Consider the following 23,544-nt stretch of genomic DNA (forward strand, 5'->3'; position numbering starts at 1 on the left):
TTTTTTTTTTTTTTTTTTTTTTTTTTTTTTTTTTGAGACGGAGTCTCACTGTGTCTCCCAGGCTGGAGTGCAGTGGCGTGATCTCGGCTCACTGCAAGCTCCGCCTCCCGGGTTCACGCCATTCTCCCGCCTCAGCCTCCCAAGTAGCTGGGACTACAGGCGCCCGCCACCGTGCCCGGCTAATTTTTTGTATTTTTTTTAGTAGAGACGGGGTTTCACCATGTTAGCCAGGATAGTCTCGATCTCCTGACCTCGTGATCCACCCGCCTCGGCCTCCCAAAGTGCTGGGATTACAGGCTTGAGCCACCGCGCCCGGCAACTTCCATTATGGTTATACAAAATTTAAAATGTAGGAAAAGATGAATTAAATTGAATGCTATGTTATATATACACAGAATTTTTGGCAAGTAAAGATAATTCCAAGTAATCTTTAATGTGTAATTCATTTTTTCCATTAATCAGACTTCTCATGTATTAGATTTATTCAAAGTAGAGTATCTATATATTTTTAATTTACTTTGTACACATAATAACATTTTTCATATTTTTTTCTTTTTCTCCTTTTCTTATTCCCTCCTTCCCCACCCTCCCTCTCTTCCTTCATTTCTTTCTTCCCAAAGAAAATCCAGAAAATCCAATCCTTAAATCAACTGCTTGATGAAGGAGGCAACACAAAGGCAGCAGAAGATAATGTGATTGGTGCACAAAAGCTAAAGCAATGGCTGGGGCTTTGTTTTTAGGTTTTGGGGTTTTTTTTTTGTTGTTGTTAATGAGTGGAAAGAGAGACATAATGACAGCTGATGTTAAACTTTCCATATTTCAAATTAGATTCCCTAGGAGGTATAATATATATTTCTTGAGTAATAATGTGGTTACAGAATTCCAGTGTTATAGTGAAGTGTAATGAAAAACATCTCTAGGTATGTGCTTTAACCACTGCTGTAAAAGAGACAAGTCTGCATTTATTTGTGCAGGAAACCAGCTATTTAATTGTTCTAAAGTTTTAGCATTTAAAAATCGTATGAAAGTCTACATCAGCTGAAATCGTCCTAGCTTCATAATCACTTGGAGGGGGACTTGGAAGGTAAGAAAGATACTGCATTTTCTCATGACTCTCCAAGCCCACTTGAAAAGTCACACTGAAAGGATGCAAATAGCCGTCTGCGATTTTGGCAGCCCTCCGGATTGTGGTGTCAATATGTTGTACCCGGACATTCCCAAATTTAAATTTGGCAATGAAAATTCCACAAAGATTTCTGATTTGAGCTATAAATACCTTAAAAATAATAGATTGATGATTTTCTTTATTTCCTAGAGAATTTATTTTATAAATACTTTGTTTACATTTTAGATTGTATTTGTCCTTATTTAATTTAAAATGATGAATCTAGTCTGAATCAGCTGTTATTCCAAGCTATCATGCTTAAGCTATGTCAACAGCATTTATTTGTACTAATGCTAATATTTCCATCAAAATTTGCCTGTGGAATATATACAGTTCTTAATTTTAAACTGTCAGTTCTTGAGATATACTGTATGAAGCTATTGTCAGCTTCTCTATTTCAAAATGCAATCAGCATATAACTATATTGATATTAGAAAATATTTGTTTTTTAAAATGTATCGATGTATGATAAAGATGATCTAATTTGTGAATGCATATGTGTGTGTGGTTCCTTTTTATAATGTGAAATAATGAATAATGAATTTACTCAAAATAAAACATAGGTTAATGAGATACCTGTGTTTGTGAAAAAAGTTTTAAATACTCTCCTGCAGTTTTTATTCTATAATTAAAGAGTAAGATAGTTCAGTTTTAGGTAGTGAAAAAAAGAAATATACCAGTGTCAACTATAAGAGCATAGTTACTCAGTGTGAGACCTTTTCATGCCATTTGTTTTCCTTTTTCCATCCGTATGGCTTCTTTTTTGGCTATTTTTAGTGATTCTTCGTAATATCCTTTGCCAAAGGACAACCAGGTAAATGGAATTGTTACTACTCGTTTTGTCAGTAGTTAAAATTCAGTAGGTATGAGAAATTTGACAGTACTGGTTAAAGTAATCAGTACACTCGCTGTGGATTTCATTTAACTGTTTTCATCATGTCTCCTACTAGCACCAATAATGTGGAACTGAATATATTAAGATCTGGAGAATTTGGTACAGAATGAGACATCAAAATTGCATCAGTTTTTTTGGTGCTTTGATTCATAGCATTCTATTAATTTAATAAAATGGAGAATTTCAATTTATTTGTTATAATAAATTTAGCAGAATTATAAGCTTTTACTTTCCCATGATGCAAATGGGAGAAGGGAAACTGATTTGACAGAGAAAAACTACTGCTTATAAAGTTCAGGAATGTAGAGCAGTCAATTGCAATCTTAGTCCTAGGTATTAAATTATCAAACCGTTAATCAAAATTACTTTTGGACGTTTTTAACAGAACATGACATTTCCTAAAATCTTTGAAATATTTGTTAAAGTTATATTTCCAAGGACAGATATGTAGAAACAGGATAAAAAGCAAATTAGTGACAGTTATGAATATCTACATGTATCTCCATTTATATCAAAAACAAGATGGATACTTTTGTGAAAACTCTCAGTTTAACAACTTATCAAATTAATCCTTTAAACTAGTTGTATGGCAAAGAAAAATCTCCCTCCATCTGTAGCTGTAGGGAAAAGGGACATCTTCATCATCATTTTGTTAATTACTAAAACTTGCATTTTAAGAATAAGTCCAAGAATTTCACTAGTTAGCCTTACAGCTAACTGTAGAGCTCACTGTTACTGCAGAAATGGAGATAGGTCTATAAAGGATTTACCTTATAGAGATTAAATAAGGAGCACATGAAATTTTTCTTTATAACCTCATACACATTTAAAAAAATCATTTCTATTATTTGACTTCCTAAGCTTGAATATCTTAGTCTGGAGATGAGTCAGTTTTGCCATACAATTAGTGGATATATGAGAAATCTTTGAATTGAAATGAAACAGGCTCTTCAACTGGAGTAGAAGTTTTACAATGAGGATAAAATGAATTAGATTAAGTCAGTAACCTGTTCTCAGTTGTTACAGCATGTATGTGTCAGAATGTGTGGTTGAGTGTGTCTGTGTAGGAACAATTTTTAAGACTCGACACTTGGCCAGGTGTGATGTCTCACACCTGTAATCCCAGCTTTGGGAGGCTGAGGTGGGTGGATCACAAGGTCAGGAGATCAAGACAATCCTGGTTAACATGGTGAAACCCTGTCTCTACTTAAAATACAAAAAATTAGCCGGGTGTGGTGGTAGACGCCTGTAGTCCCAGCTACTTGGGAGGCTGAGGCAGGAGAATGGCATGAACCTGGGAGGCAGAGGTTGCAGTGAGCCGAGATCGTGCCATTGCACTCCAGCCTGGGCGACAGAGCAAGACTCCGTCTCAAAAACAAAACAAAACAAAAAAACTCAACACTTACATATAGTGAAGACTTGTACAATGTTAAGATTTTCCCCGCTCAGTTGGAAACCCCGAATTTGTGTGTGTGTGTATTTGTGTGAGGTAAATTACATTTTTTATTGGTCTGCATTTTTCTGTCATGCCTGTGTACTCGGGAAATCTGAAACTGAGTGTCTTAGGAACTTCTTAAAGCAAATATGGGGGAACATTAAAAAGTATATTTAAAACATAGAATAGGTCCATTTTCTACCTTAAAGACTAGTGTGTTAAATACAATGATTATGCTGTTGTTGCTTTGCAGTGTATATGGTAGGAAGAAGGCAGGAGTTTGTTATCTGCATGCTGTATGAATCCTTCAATAATAATGTACCTTTTTATAACTGGGTTTGGCCATATTGATTTCAGTGAGTATTGTGCTCTCACAGACTTAATTTTCCAGATTTCATCTCTTAAAAGTGGGAAATTTGACTGGATTCTACTTTATTCCTCTACTATTTTTCCACAAACAAATCTGACTAATTGAACACAAACAGGGTGACTTAAGAATGTCAGTTAGAGTTAGTCCTCTGTCTTTGGCCCTCCAGGGCCTAGAATTGCCTGTCCCTTCATAAGTGTCAATTAGTGCTGTTGGAATGAATACAGGAATGAATTTTATTTTATTAATATGCAGTCTAAGTACTGACTTTTCATCATTCCAAAACCTGGAATTCCAAAACCTGGAATGATGAAAAGACTGTATTTAGGCTGCATATTAATATTATTACCTTTCACGTTACTCTGGATTATATTAAATAATAAATGAATTTTAGATTTTTTTAAACATTAGATAGCAGACAGACAGAAATCCAATTAGGCATTTAATTAACATAGTTGACACTGTAAGTTAGCTGTATTCAGGATTCTCTGAATATGGTCTTTTCTGTTTCTGTGACAGAAAATGACTGCCTAAGAAAGATCAGGGATATTTACAATTTCCCTTTTCACCCTGGGACAAAGTTTGTGCTTATATTCTGTTTAACCCCCATGGGTAGCTATAGTTCATGCTGTTTACCTGGTCCCCATCAGATGTTTTAGATGGAAGGAAGGAAGAGTAAAAAGGGCTTGGGGACTAGACTCAGGAAAGGTAGGCCTCTGACTCTGCCATTCTCACACTGGAAGACCTTGGACAAGTGTTTTCTTCCCACTGGTATATAAGGTATGACTTATCCACTAGATGCAGAAGACACAGTGCCTAAGGCCGACAGTACTGTAAGGGCCCATGGAGGTGTTTTACTTATCGCCATATGCTAGACAAATAACTTTGAAGCCAGATACGCAATTTCAAAAGACGAATATATTCATCTTTCTACCAATGCAGCCATAAAACATATATATCTTCATGAAGGAGTCTACGAGGTTAAAAGTGCCTAGGGCCCATGAAAGTAAGAATGTGGACCTGTTTCTGGGTCCCTCTTTCTTTCTTTTGTAAAATGAAGGTATTGAACTAGATGATCTGTGGTTCAGCCAATGCCTCTGCCAAGCGATTTGATGCACCATGGAAGTAGATGCTGTGATCAGGACTGATTAGAGCTATTTTTCTTCTGATGTCATCAGCAATAAATGACTCCATAATAGATTAAAATAAAACACTTATGTTGCACCAGAGAGAAGTAAAGAGAGAGAAGCACATGACTCAAGGAGATAAAGCCCAAAGGCTTTATCTCGACATAGTGTTCTCATCTACAACTTTTTAAAAATCCAAATATGTGAGCAACAGAGAAAAGATATTCTACCCAGCTAGTCTTCAGCCAAATAACTAAGGCTGTTAGAAACAGGCTTAAAATACCAGACGGATTACACAAACATCTTAAAAAAAAAATCATTGTAATGCTTTTGTAGTAGTCCTCCCTTATCCATGGTTTTGCTTTCTGTAGTCTCAGTTAACTGTGGTCAGCCATGGTCTGAAAACATTAAATGAAAAATTCCAGAAATAAACAATCTAAAAGTTTTAAGTGGCATGCCATTCTGAGTAGTGGGATGGAATCTTGCATCGTCCTGCTCTGTCCCACCCAGGATGTGAATTCTCCCCTTGCCCAATGTCTCCACACTGTCTGTGCTCCTCGCCTGTGAGTCACTTAGTAGCCTTCTCTATAGTCAGTTTGACTGTTAGGGTATTGCAGTGCCTGCATTCAAGTAACTTATTTTACTTAATGTTGTTGTTATTGTTGTTAATCTCTTACTGTGCCTAATTTATAAATTAAACTTTATCATAGGTATGTATGTGTAGGAAACAATATATATAAGGTTCAGCACTGTCCACCATTTCAGGCATCCACTGGGGGTCTTTGAATGTAGACCCCTCAGATAAGTGGGGACTACTATATTTGAGAACACCCTAAACTAGTTAAGAACAAAAGGAACACTCTCCCCTGCCACCCATTGCTGGTATCCTGTGTGGATTTGATACCTCAGATTCAGCATCTACTGCAGCACAAAGTGCTTATGCATGTCCTGAATTATAGGAGAGTCGGATTCACCACCCTTCCCAGAAACAGAAGCATTCCAGAGGTTTCTTCATAGATCATGAAATGAAATGGCCGGTTCACTTTGATGACAGGAGGCATGGAATAAGCAATAATTTCTGACAAGGTTCCTGCCACTGCCTCAGTGCCCCTTTCATCAACTTCAATCACTGTTCTTTGTAAAACCTGGAAAAGGAAATAGTGTGAAAAACCATTTGTGTGGCAGTGCAAAGGAGGAATTAAATGAGCCCCTTGAAATTCTTCACAGTGGTCCTACCCATGGGATCATGCTACTGGGATTTAGTGGAGCAGGCCCATCTACATTAAGAGCAGTGGTCTGGGGTTTCACCAGGGACTGCACAGGAGTCTCCAACAATACCAGAAGACCTCAGGAACCCAATGTGAAGTATTGTGGAAGACGTGAAACACATTCCAGGCGTGGACTCAGGATGCACTCATGCATCAAATCTTTATTGAGCATGTGCTTTATACTACTAATTGTTGAGCTGAGCTGGTGCTCCTAAAAGGTTTTCAAGCTGCCTGGATCCCTTGAGTCCTCTGACTTTCCTTTTGGCAGGCAAGGTGGAGGCAGGGAATGGCTAGTCTTCCGTATCAGCTTCCCAGCACCTGGTACTACTCTGAGGCATTTTCTGGGCCAAGCCCAGGGGTCCCTGGAGCCTTCCTGAATTCTGGCTGCCTATATTGTGGCGGCTTGCTATGTTTGGGAGACCCTTTTTTACAGAAACAGGATGTGATATGAGTGATGTACCTATATAATTACTGTGTTATAATAGAGAATAAAAACACACTGATTTTCACTCCAGGAAATTCCCTAATTTCCTAGAGGAAAATTAACTCCCCAGAGCAAACAGAGGGAGAATATTCAATGGTTTATAATTTAAATTTCATGATGACCCTTTGTAAATCAGCAGTGCATTTCAGTTTTTCATGTGTTCATAGCAGAAACACTTTCAGGTGCTGGTCTGCAGGGTTGTTTTATTTAATTGTCTTATCTCTCTTGAGGTGGTAAAACCTGATTCCAGGCCACGGTTACCCTACTGTGTCCTACTTAAGTGGATGCCATTTTTAGTCTCTCTTGGAATTGAAAATTGCAATTGTAAGAGAAAATATTAGCCAAACCACACAACTAAGGAAGAATGTAGAGAGATGTAGCTGCCATTTGGAAATGTGTGGGAGCATTTTTATAGTGATGACTGGAGTTTCCTACTGGCATTAGTGAACATGGGTCAGCAATGCTAACCAGTTCCCTGCAACATGCACAACTGCTCTGAACAACAAGCAGTTCCCCTCAAAACCAAGAACCTTTCCACTGAGAAACACTGAGTAACTGAAGGGATTCTATGTGGATGGTGACTAAATTTGTTCTTAGCTTTAGAAATAGAACTAGGACCAAAAAGTATGAGGTAGAAGTTACAGGTCCCTCTCTCTCTCTCTCTCTCTCTCTATATATATATATATATATATATATGTATGTATGTATATATGTATATATGTATGTGTATATATACACATATACATATATACACACATATATATAAACAATTTTAGCTATTGTGGATTAGGCAGCTTTTCAAAGAAATGGTGAGTTTGCTGTCACTGGAAGCGTGAAGAGGAAGAGACAGAAGTTGGAGGGCTATTTCATAGGGCTATGGAGGGGATTTCCACAAGGAGGGAGAAGTTGGGCTAGGTGATGTCTAGGGGTTTCTTTCATTGTAAAGGTGGTGTAATTTCATGAACTATTCAAGTTGTATTCAACATAAATGATGACATATCTGTAAACCAGTTCTATTTCAGGGGCAAATTTCTCCCTGAGCACTTAAGCAGAAGGAGAGAGGTCTACTTAAAATAAATTAGTTGAAAAGGTATTTTAATAAAGTTGCTTGAAATTCTTAAAACATCCAACCTGGGTGCTATTTCAAGTATTTGGGATGTAAATATAATTTTCCACTACACTTAGGTATTTTATCAAAGTTAAAGGGTTTGTAAAAACATTTGTTTTGGTGACATTTCATGCTGAGGTTGGGCTCTGATGAAAGATCCTGACTTACCCTGGATACTTGGAGATTTCTTCCAGTAGCTGAGAGTTCACTAAGGTCAGCCCAGGGTGAGAAGATTCTTCTGATTCCTATCTGCTTAAGCAGCTCATGCATCTCATACTTCTGATCTAGCTTGAACTTTGGAAAGAAAACTTCCATGTTTCTGTGGTACGAGAACAGATAATGGGGAAATGTAGACAAAGCCATAGTCTATGGACACCAAAAAGGTCACAATTTTTGTTCTTTAAGATTGTTTCCATTAATGAGTCTTTCAGTTGACTATGAAGTTCATGCCATTCTTTTACAATTTCCTATCTCAGGGAAAATATTTCTAGCTTATCAAATAGTACTTCAGCTTCAGGGAACGAGTTTTATTCCTCAGCCAATGACTCACATTCTCTTTAGCGAAGTACTTATGTGTTCATTTCCCTATGTTTTAAAAACAACCTGAGATAACAGCTGCTTTCAGCAATCCTGCAGACTCCTGGATGATGACTGTTTTCAGCTCCTGGATTCTGCAGACCCAAGGAGTCTGGGGATGGATGGGAAGGGGAACAAAGAAAACTTTAAACCTCTCCCCATCTTTAGCCAGAGAAACTCTGATACCATCTATTTTGTATACTGGAGCCCTCCTTTGAAAATATGTTGCTTGGAAAGATGAGTTCTGTGGCTCAAAAAAAAAAAAATAATTGAGGACATGACGTATGTTGAAGATTAATTTATAAAGTTATTCATTCAGCAAACATTTCTTGAGGGCTTATGATGTTTGGGGTTCTTTGTTAGGTGCTAAGATATGAAGAAAAATGAAAGAAGAATAATGAAGATAAAACTAACCCCAGAGACCTTTAGCTGGACTCGTCTCTGCCAAAATCTGAGTCACGGGATTCAGAAGCCATAGCCATGGAATTTATATTGCAGCCATTTTCATTGTACTCCAATAGGTGTATTAACTTACTGGGCAGACATTTGAGTGCCCACTCTGCTTTCTGTTCCTCTCCTCTCTATGTACAGACCCCAACCCTGTCATGCGTCTAGATTCTAGTTCTATGCTGATGACTGAATTTATATCTCCGGCCTGGACCTCACCCTAGACTCCAGATCCACCTGTCGTCTTGACATCTCAACTTGGATGTCTAATAGATATTTCTGATCTAAGTGTTTAAGACTGAACTTCTGCACTTACCCCAGAACTGTTCCTCCCCATTTCAGTAAATGGCAAATCTGTCCTTCCAGTTGCTAAGGCCAAAAACTTTGCAATCACCTTTGACACCTCTCTCACCCACATGCAGTCCATTAGCAGATCCTGCCAACTCTCACTTCCTGATAGATCCAGAATCCAGCAACTTCTCATCACTTCCACTACCACTACCAACACCGCAGTCCAGGTAGGAGCATCTCTACCTGGATTGCTAGTAACCTTCTAACCAGTCTCCCTTGCTTCCATCCTTACCCCCTAGTATCTTTTATCAACACAGGAGCTTATGTGATCCTTTAAAAACAGAAGTCAAATCAGGTTGCTCCTCTTCTCAGAACCATCCAGTGGCTTGCTGCCTCTCCCAGGAAAAGCCCAAGTCTTTTCTGGGGACTGTAAGGTGGGATCCTGGTGACTGGGCCCCTGGTTCCACTCTGACCTCATCTCCAACTGCTGAAGCTACACTTGCCTCCTTGCTCTTCTTCATACCCACCAGGTACACTCCCATCCCAGAACTTGTACGATTCTGCCTGTAACATAACATTTCTCTCCCCGAATATATCCACATGGTTTATCCTTCATCTTCAGATGTTGCTTACTGTTACCTTCTTGGAGAGGCCTTCCTTAACCTCCATCTGCATCCTGATGATGCTCCCTGTTCCCTTCCCTGCATTACTACATATTTTTAATTTGTTCTTTGTCTTCCTTCAATAGAATGTAAGCTCCATGAGGGCAGACTAATTTTTCCTGTTTTGTTTGCTGATGAATTCCTGGCATCACACTTTTATCACAGTAGCAGAACGTGAAATATTGGTGGACTCAATGAATGAATCAGCCAGGCACTCTGTGACGTATGTTGGGGATAGAGTGGAAAAAAAGACAAATGCTGCCCTGCCCTCAGGAAGCTTATAGCTCACTGGAGGAGATGGGCATTAAACCACAGTGCATTCAACGAAATTCTGCTGAGTGTTTGCAAGTATGGAAAGGTAGAGTTTGTATAGGATGTGGGCAAGAGTTGTACCTGGTTTTCATGTTTCTGAGCCATGTCTCCACCAAGTCTGTGGTCAGGTAGTCTTCAAGAGTGAGGTGGTCACCCATTTTCTCCATGAGGACCACCAGCATGGTGGCATTTCCTTGGTAGGGCAGTTTGAGGACATGACAATGAAAATTCTTGTCAAAGGTGGAGGCAAACTTGCCTGCACCATACATCATGGGCACCTTAATGGTCTTGTACTTGTCTAGGTGGAAAGTGTCGGCTTCAGTGAAGACAGGGTCAAATGGGGTCAGCCATTTCCCTGAACAAGTGAGAGAAGAACTCATTGCAGAAATCCCCTCTTTGAAAAGCATTGTTCTTGCTCAAATAATAAAGAGGGAACCTTCTATCTCACTTCTCATTCCAAGGCGTTCCCTAATTGGCTTTGCTTTTCCACAGCTCAGGCAGGCAAAATAAATTTCCCCAAAATAGCTTTTCCCCGGCCTCTAGCCCAGCTAACAAAATACAGCTCCACTTGCAGGCCCTATTGGGAATCGCACACAAAAGCAGGGAAATGTTTCCTAACAACCCCTGGCTTCCCTCATTGTCCTGGACCTGAACAAAATCCAGTCTTTCCCTCATAGTTGGCTCCAGCTTAGAGAAAAGCCTTTGCCTGGCACCTCTGACTGCCACTTTTGTCTCATTCACACCAGGCACAAGCACATGCAGAGTCCAAGGTGGCAGGAGTGACACTTCTCACTTACCCACTGTTTAATGTGGTTCTGAGAGAAGGCCCCACAATGCAGAGGCCACCAGCAGGCAGGTACATGACTCTCCACACAAATGTCTGCCCTGGGGGTGCGGCCTGGCTGGTTGTAAAGTGGCTTCCCCTGCCGGGGCTTTGCAAGTCTGGTGCCAGCTCTGCGAAAGTGGCATCCAGCCCATATCTAGTACCCCATTAGGGAGGCAGGGCTGGACAGAACCTAGGATCAGGAGGTCAGGAGGTTCTTGTTTGGGTTTTGCCTCTGCCACTTATTGTGTGACCTTGATCAGGCTAACCTCTCTGAGCTGCTTTGATCTTTAGAAAGGAGACAACAACTCCTGCTCTACCTGCTGATTGACAGTTAGGAAGAACAAGTAAACCATAGATACTCAGTGTCTGCTATGTGCCAAGTCCATCTGGGCACTTTACATTCATTGTCTCATTTAACCTCTAACTCTATAGTAGGTGGAGTGTCGCTATTTCCTATAATAAGAATCTAAGGGCAGAGAGCTGGTCAAAAAAGTAAAAATGAAGGAGCAATGATTCACTTCTAAATCCCCCAGATAATCCCCCCACCTCCCTCTTTTTGGAATGACCCTGTGCTTCTAAACATCAGAGGGGAGCTGTGTAGAGTGCTTTGAAAATTATAAGGACTACAAGCACATAGGATGCCAGGGCAGGACCTCAAGTGACTGTTCAATATGTGTATCAACCTGTATTTGAAACCTGAAAACACATTCATAGAAAATCATTTAGCGTTAACCATATGCTGGCCTAACGGAAGGAAAGGGAGAGACAGTTGTAGGACCCTGTGGCCTTGGGAGAGCAGAATATTATCAAAATACCTTTGAACAAGATGTAATCCACAAGAATTGATTTGGTTTCAGGATAAATCTCGTCAAACAGTTTGGGAATTTTCCCCCGAGTCTCTTTGTTAATGTAATGATTCATGAGCCTTTTGGCCTGTGAGGCATTGTGAAAATTCATAAGCACACACTCTGTATCAAAATACCTCTTGGATAAATTGAGGAAGAGCTCTTTGACATCAAAATCCTTGTGGATGAAGGCAAAACTCCCCTGTGTGAGGCCCAGTTCCAAGTTGTGGGAGAGGGTCTCTCTGAGTCCCTTAAAGAGGGAGGGCAGGAGCCCCGGCTTGGTGGTGTTCAGGGCCTGCAAGTGGAGCCCTGTCTTGATCTGGGCTTTGGTCAGCCCTGTGGCCCCCAGCATCAAGCCTGCCATGGCCAAGGACACGCCAAATGGAGAGAAGACCATGTTGCCATCATGCCTCATGGAGATCTTTCGCAGCAGGCTGAATCCGAAGTTTGAAGTCTCCTTGGCAAGCTGCTGCCCACTAGCTATCAGCCAGGCTTTCTCCTCCTCACTGGCCTTCTCGCTGGCCGCCTCCTCATCCTCCTCTTCCTCACTGGGAGCCTGCACTACCCCGCTGGTCTGGTTCTGAGGGGCCGGGGCCTCTGGCGACTGAGGACTGGGGGCCAAGCCGGGTACCAACCACACCTGTGCCAGGAGGACAGAGAGCAGGAGGCTTGGCACCCCCTTCATGTGGTCGGCTGCAGAGGCCAAGGAGTGCCTCCCTTCAGCTGCAAGACTTCCTGTGGAGAGAAGAGGATAGAGATGGTTTTAATGCCTCCTAAAGTGTCTTAGTGGATAGTAAAAGCTTCTTCAGGGACCCTGCCTCCTTCCTGTGGCTCAAGTAGGTTAGCCCTGTCCCAGGGAGACCTGAAGCAAGTGTGGGTGACATTTGCTCACCCAATGAGGGGACATTATTTCACAGAGCAAAACCTCCTCTAGTTCCCATTCCCTGCCCAGCTGTCAGGCAGCTCTCGGTGCTGACCCCTTTTTTATTCATCCCATCTCCTTCCTGAGGGCTAGGGCAAGAGACCCCGCTCTGGGAGCAGGAGGCAGCACAGAAGGTGGGGGTCTGAGCAGGTGGAATCAGGGGTCCTCACACACCTTTCCCTGATCTGCTTCGTTCATTGCCCTGACCCTCCGGCCATCAGGCTGCCCATCCAGATGGGTGGCCAGCCTTGCCCTGTGCCCTGTTTGGCTGGGGATTGGAGTGCCTGCATGCCTGTTAGGCGAGGAAGGGGGAAAGTATTGGAGCTTCCCTGGATTTTTGATCAAAATTCTCTTCGCACTGCACCTCTGCCACACAGTTCCTTGGAGGTCTTCCTTCCTTCCTATAGCTGCGGCTCCCAGGTAGCAGGAGGCCCTGCAATTCATACAACCTACTGCTGGGCTCCCTCCACTGTGGCCTCATAGAGCCCTCACAGCCACCTGGGCTGCCTGCCGGCTCTCACTGCCCCCGGCTGCACAGCGTGGGAGCCACACTTCCTCACCATTCGCTGTCCCCTTCTCTGTTGCCTTTTAGGCTCCCTCCACATCCTTGGACACAGAGCCTGGCTCCCGAACACTTGCGTGATTTCCATCCAAATACATGGCTTGGGGCTGGGCTGGGCCACCTGGCTGTGTCCCAACTCAGTTCTGGTGTTCAGCCACACTGCAGGCCTGATCCCAGAGGCTGATTGAGCAGGACCCCCAGGACACCTGCCCTCCCTCATCCTCTCTCTGGGCCCACTGCCCTGGGAGGGTCTGCATGGGGTCGGCCACCCAGCCCAGTGAGCGCAGGGTGGATGCTGCGGGCCTCATGAGAGTTCCCATCCGCAGAGACCCTTATTCTTGACCAAGGTCACCTGCAGCAAAATGTGACAGGCGGGGAACTCCCAGGCGTCTTCTCCCTGATGCAGGGACTGAGTCCTTATCTATGCGTGGGACAAAACCGCCTCCAGCGCCAGGGCCCAGCATGTTGCTCCTTGTTTAGGCTGAATGGCACCCCAGAATTCAGGGCCTCACTCTGCAGTCTGAACGGCACTCCCCTCTGCCTTAAAGAAGCAGTGAAATACTTCCACTGTGTTTCCCAAAGGACACTGCTGAGGAAACTCTTTTTGACTCTAAATGGCAAGACTGTGTTCAATAGGTCACTCAACTATTGTAAATGTTGGGGAAATAGCTCTTTCAGTGTAAACGCAGCCCAGTTTCATGCTTTTATTGTTATGGATTGAATGTGTTCCCCCAGAATTCGTAAGTTGAAGCCCTAACCCCCATTGTGATTGCAGTAGAGTTGAGGCCCTTGGGAGGTGATTAGGTTTGGGATGAAGTCATGAGGGCAAGGCTCCTGTGATAGCAGTAGTGCTGTTATAAGAAGAAGAGAGACCAGACTTCCCCTCCGCACCTCCTTGCCATGGGAGGACACGGTGAGAAGATGGCCATCTGCAAGCCAAGAAGACAGCCCTCCAGAATCCGGCCACACTGGCACCCTGACTTGGACTTTCAGCCTCCAAAACTGTGAAAAATCAATGGCTGTTGGAGCCACCCAGTCTGTGGTGTTTTGTTAGAGGAGCCTGAGCTAAGACGATTATGTGGCATCATTTAATGCTACTTTCTACATTAAGACCACACAGAATACTCCTGAATTCAAGGTTAGTTCTCCCTGTCACAGTGGTCGGGAAATTAGCCCAGCACACCAACCAGATGTCACGGCTTCCAAATGCTGAGTCTTACCTTCCTGTTCTTGAAGCTTGTCCTACAGTCTGCAGAGTGGTAGCCCAGTAATTCCTGGGCGCTCCTGAACAGGTATCCCCTAAGGTCTTTGTAAGGTCTTTGCTCATCTACCCAACCCTTCGAAGTCTAGGCCAGGAGTTCAGGGGGCGCTCCTGGACTAGGACACCATCCAGCATGGTGAGGACGCACCTTCCTAGACAGAGCCCGGGCAGTAAGGAACCATCAGCTCACCCGCCACTTCTCAGCCCCAGGAGAGCACACACCCCCTCCTCCCCTCAGCCCTGGGAAGGGGAGCCCTGCTTACTCCGGCAGTGAGTTGCGGTGGGTGAAAAACCAAGCCTTTCAAGCCTCTTTCCCTTGGCCTCCTTCCTGCAGAGGATCCCCTTGTGTCTATAATTCACCTCTCACCCCACTCCAGCTCCTGGTCTGTATGTGTAGTCCCCATGGAGTGCAGGATTGAGGCCTTTGCACTGCTCAGCCACGCAGCCCTCACGTTGGAGCCCACCCAGAGATGATACCATCTCTCCCGGTCCCTCCCTGATTAGACTCGTTGAAGGTCTCCTGTAACCCACTACCTCTTACCAGTGTGTGGCCTTGGGTTCTGGAAATGTCCTTCATTCAGAGCAGAAACCAAAGCTTCAGCTTTGCAGCCCAGAACCTTCAGCAAATATTTGCTATTCCAAAGTATGATTGCCTATGGGACGGTTACTGATTAACATCCTGCTTGTGATGGTGGAGTTTTCGGAAAACCAAAGACCAAGTGGGAGGCTTCCCATACTCCCCAGCTCCTCCTGTAACCCAGACTACGACCCAAATCCCATCGCGAGAGCTTCTGCCTTGCAACTCAAGGCTTCGCCCCAGCAAGATTCAGCTCCTTCTGGGTGGCACGTTGGGGATTTCTCTTGAGCTGTTCTAGGTGCTGAACACCTCGAGAAAGAAGGCACTGGGGGATCCCGTGTATGCTTCCTGAGTCCCCAGCCCAGTACTGGACACTGTGGGGATGTCGGTTTGGGGGGCACAGCAGAGATGTTCAGGACCTGCTCTCTCAGCCCTCATGTCAGTCCAGTGTGGGAAGCAGACAGGTAAATCACTACTTAGAGTACATAGCTCCTTTCAAGGTAAAGTTCCTGCTTTGCAATGTTTCTGTACTTGAGACTGAATCCTTGGGTACTCAGAGTTGAGGCTCGTGGAGACCCTTTATGGGAAAACTTCTCAGACTTTGCAGACTCTCTTTTTTAAAATATATAAATAAATATTTTGTTATGTGCCCCTTACTACTGCCCTTGAAGTGAAATGTATAGCTAACATAACCTACCCACAAAATTAAAAAAAATAATGCTGTAACGATAATGTGGAGGCATAATAAAAGAGAATAATGTGTCCTTGAATATGGCAGTGCTGTGGTCTAAGGGCCTGGGCAGGTGCAGTGAGGCCACCCAATATGGAGCCCGCAGGAGGCCGCATGTAAGATGCTCACTGCTGGCTAGTCAACACGACAACCAATGTTACTACCAGGGATAGAGTTTTCAAAATGGTAAATAATGCTTGGTAAAGTTTCAAACAAACAAAATACAGATCTTTCCCTGATTTACACGGTCATTGTCTTCACAGAAAATGCAGTGTGTAGTAAAACCTTGGATAAATATTGTATTTTTATATGAAACAAAGCAGCCCAGGACTGAGATTCTAGGCTCAGATAATGCCACGTGAACTTGAGGTGGACATGTGAGTCCTGGGGGACCTGGCAGCCTCTTCATTGTGGGAGACTGCCCTGTGTGTTCTGGTATGTCTGGCATTGCTCACCCTCAATCCTTAAATGCTAGTAGTACTCCCCACAAATGTTTGTGAAGAGTAGTAGTATCCCAACAAGTTTCCAGGGTGTTCCTTTCGGGCAGTACCTGCTCTGTTGATAGGCAGTTCTTTAAGAGGTGAAAGTGAGGGTGTAGAGGGGCCAGGCTGGACTCATGCCATGCATATGAGCCAGCGTTGGCCTGCCCATCCAGGTCGAGCTCTGCAGCTGAGGGATTGTGGATTCACAAAAAGCAGGGGCTGCTTCCTCCAGGCTTAGGAAGGTGTCTGCTTTGCTAAATGTCTGAGCGGAGCTAGCGAGTGTGCAGATCTTAGGGCACAGGGCTTCTTTTATTTATTTATTTATTTATTTATTTATTTATTTATTTTGAGATGGAGTCTTGCCCTGTCACCCAGTCTGGAATGCAATGGCATGATTTCGGCTCACTGTAACCTCCGCCTCCTGGGTTCAAACGATTCTCCTGCCCCAGCCTCCCGAGTAACTGGGATTACAGGTGCCCGCCACTATGCCTAGCTAATTTTTGTATTTTTAGTAGAGACGAGGTTTCACCATGTTGGCCAGGCTGGTCACGAACTCCTGACCTTCTAATCCACCTGCCTCTGCCTCCCAAAGTGCTGGGATTGCAGAGGCATGAGCCACTGCGTCCGGCCAGGGCACAGGGTTTCAGAAATGGATCCTTACAAACGAAGGCAGCAGAGTATACTGGAAAAATTGTGAAGACTTCAACCAGGCCATTGCCTCCTGCCCTGGTGTGAATCTGAGGTCCTCCGCTCCCAATTCCTAGCTGCTGGGATGTAAGTTAACCTCACTGAACCGGCCTTTCTTCCTCTGTTAAATGGCCAGAACTCAGACTCTGTCCTATGAATATCTCAGCAGCACCAAGGAACCAGGAAGTGCGTGGACGATCTTGCTCCTAAGGCTGTGAGCCCTGGACCCCAGGGTGTGGCTCAGAAGACCCCCTCCTTCAGCAACGACATTATTCCTGTACACCTCCCAGCAAGGGAGCCAACCACTCTTTGACCTTTAGCCCTCCAGTTAGATGGGAAAGTGAGAAAACTCAGTGCATAGCACTGTAGCCTGAGCTCTTTCACCAGCAGCATGACCCTGAGCAAGCTACCTAACCTCTCTTAGCCTCAGTTTCCCAATCTATAAAATGGGGCTCCCCAGGCTGAGCCGTTAGGACTTCTGGAAGGATGAACTGAAGTGGTGCTTGTGGAGTTTAGTACCTCGCCCGGTAGGAAGGAAGTGCTACAGGAATGGCATTTGTTGCATAATTTTAGAGCCAGATTGAACCTCAGAAGTAAGTAACCCTGTCTCCAGGCTTTGATTTTACAAAGGAAGATATTCAGGCCCCACCATGAATGCCTTTCCTGTTAGAGTTAAAGCAGGCTGTCTGACTTCTAGTTGTTATGAACTTTAGCTTCTCACACTCCTTGGCCAAAAACGATTGGGAAAGCTCTGACGGGAAGGTCTCTGGTGACCCAGATAAACTCACAGGTGATGTAGAACCTTTCCTGGAACTCCCCTCAGGCAGGAGGCACAGCTTCTGAAAGCCACTCTTCAGGGTGACATCGAGGGGCTTCTAAGGCAAATCTGTCCAGAGACCTACAGGGGTAAACATCTGAAAAACAAGTGTTAAGGCAGTCCTGTGAGACCAAAAGCAGACTCCAGGAAACAACGAGAGAACTGCAAGAGTTTACTTTGTGTGGATCCTATGAAGTGGGTGCTTGGGTAGGTGGGTAGGAAAGGAAACCGGTCTATGTTACCCCTTGATATGATCCGGCTGTGTCCCCACCCAAATCTCATCTTGAATGGTAGCCTCCATAATTGCCACGTGTTGTGGGAGGGACCCAGTGGGAGATCACTGAATCACGGAGGTGCTTCCCCCATACTGTTCCCGTGGTAGTGGGTAAGTCTTATGAGATCTGATGGTTTTATAAGGGGAAACTCCTTTCGCTTGGCTCTCATTCTCCCTCTTGCCTGCTGCCATGTAAGACCGTAAGACCTGCCTTTCGCCTTCTGCCATGATTCTAAGTCCTCTCCAACCATGTGGAATGGTGAGTCCATTAAACCTCTTTTTCTTTATAAATTACCCAGTCTTGGGTATGTCTTTATTAGCAGTGTAAAAATGGACTAATATACCCTAAATATGCATTTATGATATAAAAATTATTTTTGAACTGAAGGTAATTAAGCAGCAAATGGAGAAAAAGTTTTCTCTATCTTCCCCCCTTTCTTCCTAGACAGATAAAAATTCCCCTTTACTGGAGATGACTCTAGACTCTTATCAACCCAGAGATGGCATCAGAGGACTATGCAAACAAGGTTTCCTCCCATATGTTTACCTTCCATGATTTCCTGCCCTTGGAAGCATAAAACCACTTCCCTTGTCCCGTCCCATGATTTTCCTACTAATTTATTGCTCTTTATTAAAGATAAGTGGAGTTCTAAGGCACCATTTTGAGTTGCTTTTTATACAGGTTTCTCCTGTGTGAAGTGCATGGCCCATGTTATAAACTGATTTTTCTCTTGTCTGTCTTTTGTTACAGGAGTCCATCCCAACAAAGAACTAAGATGGGAAGAGGTCAAGTTTAGCCTTCCCCTACAGTAGTAGAGAGGTAGGAAAAAAAGGTCTTTCCAAGTCCTTGCAACATACACACGCACATGCACATGCACGCACAGGTGCAAATTTCTCGCTGATTTCCAGACATCCCTTCTGCCTCGAACTTTAAAGACGTCTTCCCATTGTGTTATGGCTTATGTGAGTTATTCTTTTTAAACTTCTAATTTAGAAATAACTTTAAACTTACAAAAATTTGCAAAAATCATGTTTTTGCCATCTACCCTTCACTCAGCTTCCACAAATATGAACATATCATATGACTATAGTACGTAACCACAGTGTATTAGTCCATTTTCATGCCACTGATAAAGACATACCCGAGACTGGGAAGAAAAAGAGGTTTAAATGCACTTACAGCTCCACATGACTGGGGAGGCCTCAGAATCATGGTGGGAGGCATGCTTACAAGGCACTGCTTACATGGTGGCGGCAAGAGAAAATGAGGAAGATGCAAAAGCAGAAACCCCCAATAAAGGCATCATATCTTGTGAGACTTATTCACTATCACAAGAACAGTATGGGGAACCACCCCCATGATTTAAATTATCTCCCACTGGGTCCCTCCCACAACATATGGGAATTATGGAAGTACAATTCAAGATGAGATTTGGGTGGGGACACAGAATCAAACCACATCATTCTACCTCTGGCCCTGCCAAATCTCATGTCCTCACATTTCAAAACCAATCATGCCTTCTCAACAGTCCCCCAAAGTCTTAACTCATTTCAGCATTAACCCAAAAGTCCACAATCCGAAGTCTCACCTGAGATAAGGCAAGTCCCTTCTGCCTATGAGCCTGTAAAATCAAAAGCAAGCTAGTTACTGCCTAGATACAATGGGGGTACAGGTATTGGGTAAATACAGCTGTTCCAAATGGGAGAAATTGGCCTAAACAAAGTGGTTACAGGGCCCCTGCAAGTCTGAAATCCAGCAGGTCAGTCAAATTTTAAAGCTCAAAAATGATCTCCTTTGGCTCCAGGTCTCACATCCAGGTCACACTGATGCAAAAGATAGGTTCCCTTGGTCTTGGGTGGCTCTGCCCCTGTGGCTTTGCAGGGCACAGCCTCCCTCCCCGCTGCTTTCACGGGCTGGCATTGAGTGTCTGTGACTTCTCCAGATAAATGGTGCAAGCTGTTGGTGGATCTCCCATTCTGCGGTCTGGAGGACAGTGGCCCTCTTCTCACAGCTCCACTACACAGTGCCCCCATAGAGATTCTGTGTTGGGGGGCTCCAACCCCACATTTTCCTTCTGCATTGCCCTAGCAGAGGTTCTCCATGAGCATCCCTCCCCTGTAGCAAACTTCTGTCTGGGCATCCAAGCGTTTCCATGCATGTTCTGAAATTGAGGCAGACGTTCCCAAACCCTAATTCTTGATTTCTGTGCACAAGTTCTACCACATGGAAGCTGCCAAGGCTTAGGGCTTGCACCCTCTGAAGCCATGGCCTGACTCTACGTTGGTTTCTTTCAGCCCTGGCTGGAATGGCTAGAACACAGGGCACTAAGTCTCTAGGCTGCACACAGTACGGGGACCCTGAACCCAGCCTATGAAACCATTTTCTCCTAGACCTCTGGGCCTGTGATGGGAGGGGCTGCTGTGAAGACTTCTGACATACCCTGGAGACATTTTCCCCATTGTCTTGGGGATTAACATTCTGCTCCTCATTACGTATGCAATTTTCTGCAGCCAGCATAAATTTCTCCTCAGAAAATGGGTTTTTCTTTTCTATCACATTATCAGGCTGCAGATTTTCCAAACTTTTATGCTCTGCTTCCCTTATAAAACTGAATGCCTTTAACAGCACCCAAGTCGCATCTTGAGTGCTTTGCTGTTTAGAAATTTCTTCTGCCAGATACCCTAAATCATCTCTTTCAAGTTCGAATTTCCAGAAATCTCTAGGGCAGGGGAAAAGTGCCACCAATCTCTTTGCTAAAACATAACAAGAGTCACCTTTGCTCCAGTTCCCAACAAATTCCTCATCTCCATCTGAGACCACCTCAGCCTGAACCTTATTGTCCATATCGCTTTCAGGCTTTTGGTCAAAGCCATTCAACAAGTCTCTAGGAAGTTCCAAACTTTCCCACATTTTCCTGTCGTCTTCTGAGCCCTCCAAACTGTTCCAACCTTTGCCTGTTACCCAGTTCCAAAGTTGCGTCCACATTTTTGGGTATCTGTTCAGCAATGCCCCACTCTACTGGTACCAATTTACTTCTTTAGTCTGTTTTCACGCTGCTGACAAAGACAAACCCAAGACTGGGAAGAAAAAGTGGTTTAATCGGACTTACAGTTCCACATGACTGGGGAGGCCTCCGAATCATGGTGGGAGGTGAAAGACGCTTCTTACACAGTGGTGGCAAGAGAAAATGAGGAAGACACAAAAGTGGAAACCTCTGATAAATCCATCAGCTCTCATGCGACTTTTTCACTATCGGAACAGTATGGAGGAAACTGCCCCCGTGATTCAAATTATCTCTAACCAGGTTCCTCCCACAACGTGTGGGAATTATGGGAGTGCAATTTAAGATAAGATTTGGGTGGGAACACAGAGCCAAACCATATCACATAGTATAATGGTCAAAACCAGGAAATTACAGTGATTCTGTATATCGTCATTATTCAAACTTTTTTCAGTTGTCCTACTAATATCCTTTTTTCTTGTACAGGGTCCACTCCAGGAACGCATGTTGCATTGGGCTGTCACATTGCTTCATTCTCCTTGAGTCTGGCACAGCTTCTCAGGTTTTGTCTTTCTTGACCTATGACCTTTTGAAGAATACTGGCTAGATATTTTGTAGAATGTCTTTCAATTTGGAATTTTCTGATATTTTATCATGTCAACTTTAGGTTGCACATGCTGGGCACAAATATGGCAGAGGTAATATGCCTTTCTTTGTATATCATTTCAGCTGCCTGGCATAATTTCTGATGAGAAATCGATCCTTATTTTTATCTTTGTGCCTTGTATGTAATATATCCTTTTTTTCTAGCTGCTTTTAAGATTTTTCTCTTTATCCTTAGTTTTAAGGAATTTGATTATTAAAATTGATTTTTAATTATTGATTAGAAGAGCACCTTGGCTGGTGTTCTTTCTCCTGCTTTGGGCTTGTTGAATTTCTTGGAACTGTGAATTTATAGTTTTCATCATGTTTAGAAAATAATTTAGCCATTATTTCTTAAAATATTTTCCTGTCCCCTGAACTGTCCCCTTCCTGGGATTCCAATTTCAGGTGATAATGTAATGGTGAAGGCTTAGGTCATGTGTAGTTTTATGTGCACTACTGCTGATTTTATAGCTTGTTGGGGTGATGTGTAAGAAATATTCATGCAGCTACCATTATCCTAGAGTCAATCAGAATTTTATGACTTATAGAAGAAATTAGCTATTTAAGGATGTGAATGGCAAGATTTTTGTACTTTGTCATTTGCCTTTTAAATTTGATTATACTTTTAAAAATGTTTATGTAGTTGAATGTATCTATCTTTAGTCATTTCTGGATTTATAGCATTAAGTCTTTCTCATTATGAGATTATTTTTAAAACATTCATTATATCCTTCTTATTTTAGGATTTCAATTTAGGTCTAAATCTTTGATCTATCAGGAATTGATCCTGGTGTAAGGATGACAGTGATTCTAATTTACACTGTTTTTCAGCTGGCTACCTGATTGTCCCCAACCAAGCATTTTAAATAAATGTTTTAACACAATTTGTTTGCCTCATTTATTTGAGATGCCACCTTCTTTTTTTTTTTTTTTTTAGAAAAGTCTCATTCTGGCACCCAGGCTGGAGTGCAGTGGCATGATCTCAGCTCATTTCAAGCTCTGCCTCCTGGGTTCAAGCAATTCTCATGCCTCAGCCTCCTGAGTAGCTGGGGCTACAGGCACGTGCCATCCTGCCTGGCTAATTTTTTGCATTTTTAGTAGAGACAGGGTTTCACCATGTTGGCCAGGCTGGTCTCGAACTCCTGACCTCAACTGATCCACCCACCTCAGCCTCCCAAAGTGCTGAGATTACAGGTGTGAGCCACTGTGCCTGGCCTGAAATGCCACTTTTGGTTTAAAAATGAAAATGGTTTAAAAGTGAACGATGTAAAAAGCATACTAAAAACAAAAACAAAAACAAAAAAACGAATAAGATGAATTCAATTACTCACCAAACAGAAACAGTGTTCCTGGTGCTGTAGGGGTTAGGATCATATTAGCTCAGTGTTAGGGCAACTACCATAAGATGGTCCAACCCCAGTCTCTACCTGGGGTTTTGCTTCAGTGCGTGTTGCTTTTGCAATAAGAAAGGAAAACCAATGAATGTTGGAACTGATTCTATGTTATTCTGTTTTCACACTGCCGTAAAGATACTACCTCAGACTGAGTAATTTATAAACAAAGGAGGTTTAACTGACTAATGGCTGGGGAGGCCTCAGGAAACTTACAGTCATGGTGGAAGGAGAAGCAGACACGTCTTACTGGCAGCAGGCGAGAGAGATAGTGTGTACAGGAGGAAATGTCAAACAATTATAAAACCATCAGATCTCATGAGAACTCTCTCACTATCATGAGAACAGCATGGGGGAAACCACCCCCATGATCCAATCACCTCCCT

The 23,544-nt window shown here is 43.3% G+C and overlaps 2 protein-coding genes across 6 annotated transcripts in view; one reads left to right on the forward strand and one right to left on the reverse strand.

Annotated features, from left to right (window-relative positions):
* PPP4R4 (protein phosphatase 4 regulatory subunit 4) overlaps positions 1 to 1,660 on the forward strand; it is a 108,385-nt gene extending 106,725 nt beyond the window's left edge. For all 4 annotated transcript variants that reach the window (XM_025392179.1, XM_025392178.1, XM_025392176.1 and 1 more), the window contains one exon: positions 621 to 1,660. In XM_025392179.1, the coding sequence (XP_025247964.1) occupies positions 621 to 645 (25 nt within the window). In that variant the 3' untranslated portion in view covers positions 646 to 1,660. The remainder of the gene's footprint in view (positions 1 to 620) is intronic.
* A 3,635-nt stretch (positions 1,661 to 5,295) lies between these two features.
* Positions 5,296 to 15,171, reverse strand: SERPINA10 (serpin family A member 10). 2 transcript variants are annotated; one of them, XM_025392404.1, is made up of 5 exons: positions 15,095 to 15,171; positions 11,779 to 12,543; positions 10,219 to 10,492; positions 8,018 to 8,168; positions 5,296 to 6,134 (listed from the first exon to the last, which is right to left on the reverse strand). In XM_025392404.1, exons 2-5 carry the CDS (start codon positions 12,491 to 12,493, stop codon positions 5,943 to 5,945), a joined length of 1,332 nt encoding a protein of 443 aa, XP_025248189.1. In that variant the 5' UTR covers positions 12,494 to 12,543; positions 15,095 to 15,171; the 3' UTR covers positions 5,296 to 5,942. The 2 variants fall into 2 exon arrangements, with proteins under 2 accessions (XP_025248189.1, XP_025248190.1); XM_025392405.1 differs by lacking the exon at positions 15,095 to 15,171 and adding an exon at positions 14,513 to 15,003 and having other exon boundaries at positions 5,297 to 6,134.
* Between the last annotated feature and the right edge of the window lie 8,373 nt (positions 15,172 to 23,544).

This window comes from Theropithecus gelada, chromosome 7b, assembly GCF_003255815.1.
Source record: "Theropithecus gelada isolate Dixy chromosome 7b, Tgel_1.0, whole genome shotgun sequence".
NCBI classification, from domain to species: domain Eukaryota; kingdom Metazoa; phylum Chordata; class Mammalia; order Primates; family Cercopithecidae; genus Theropithecus; species Theropithecus gelada.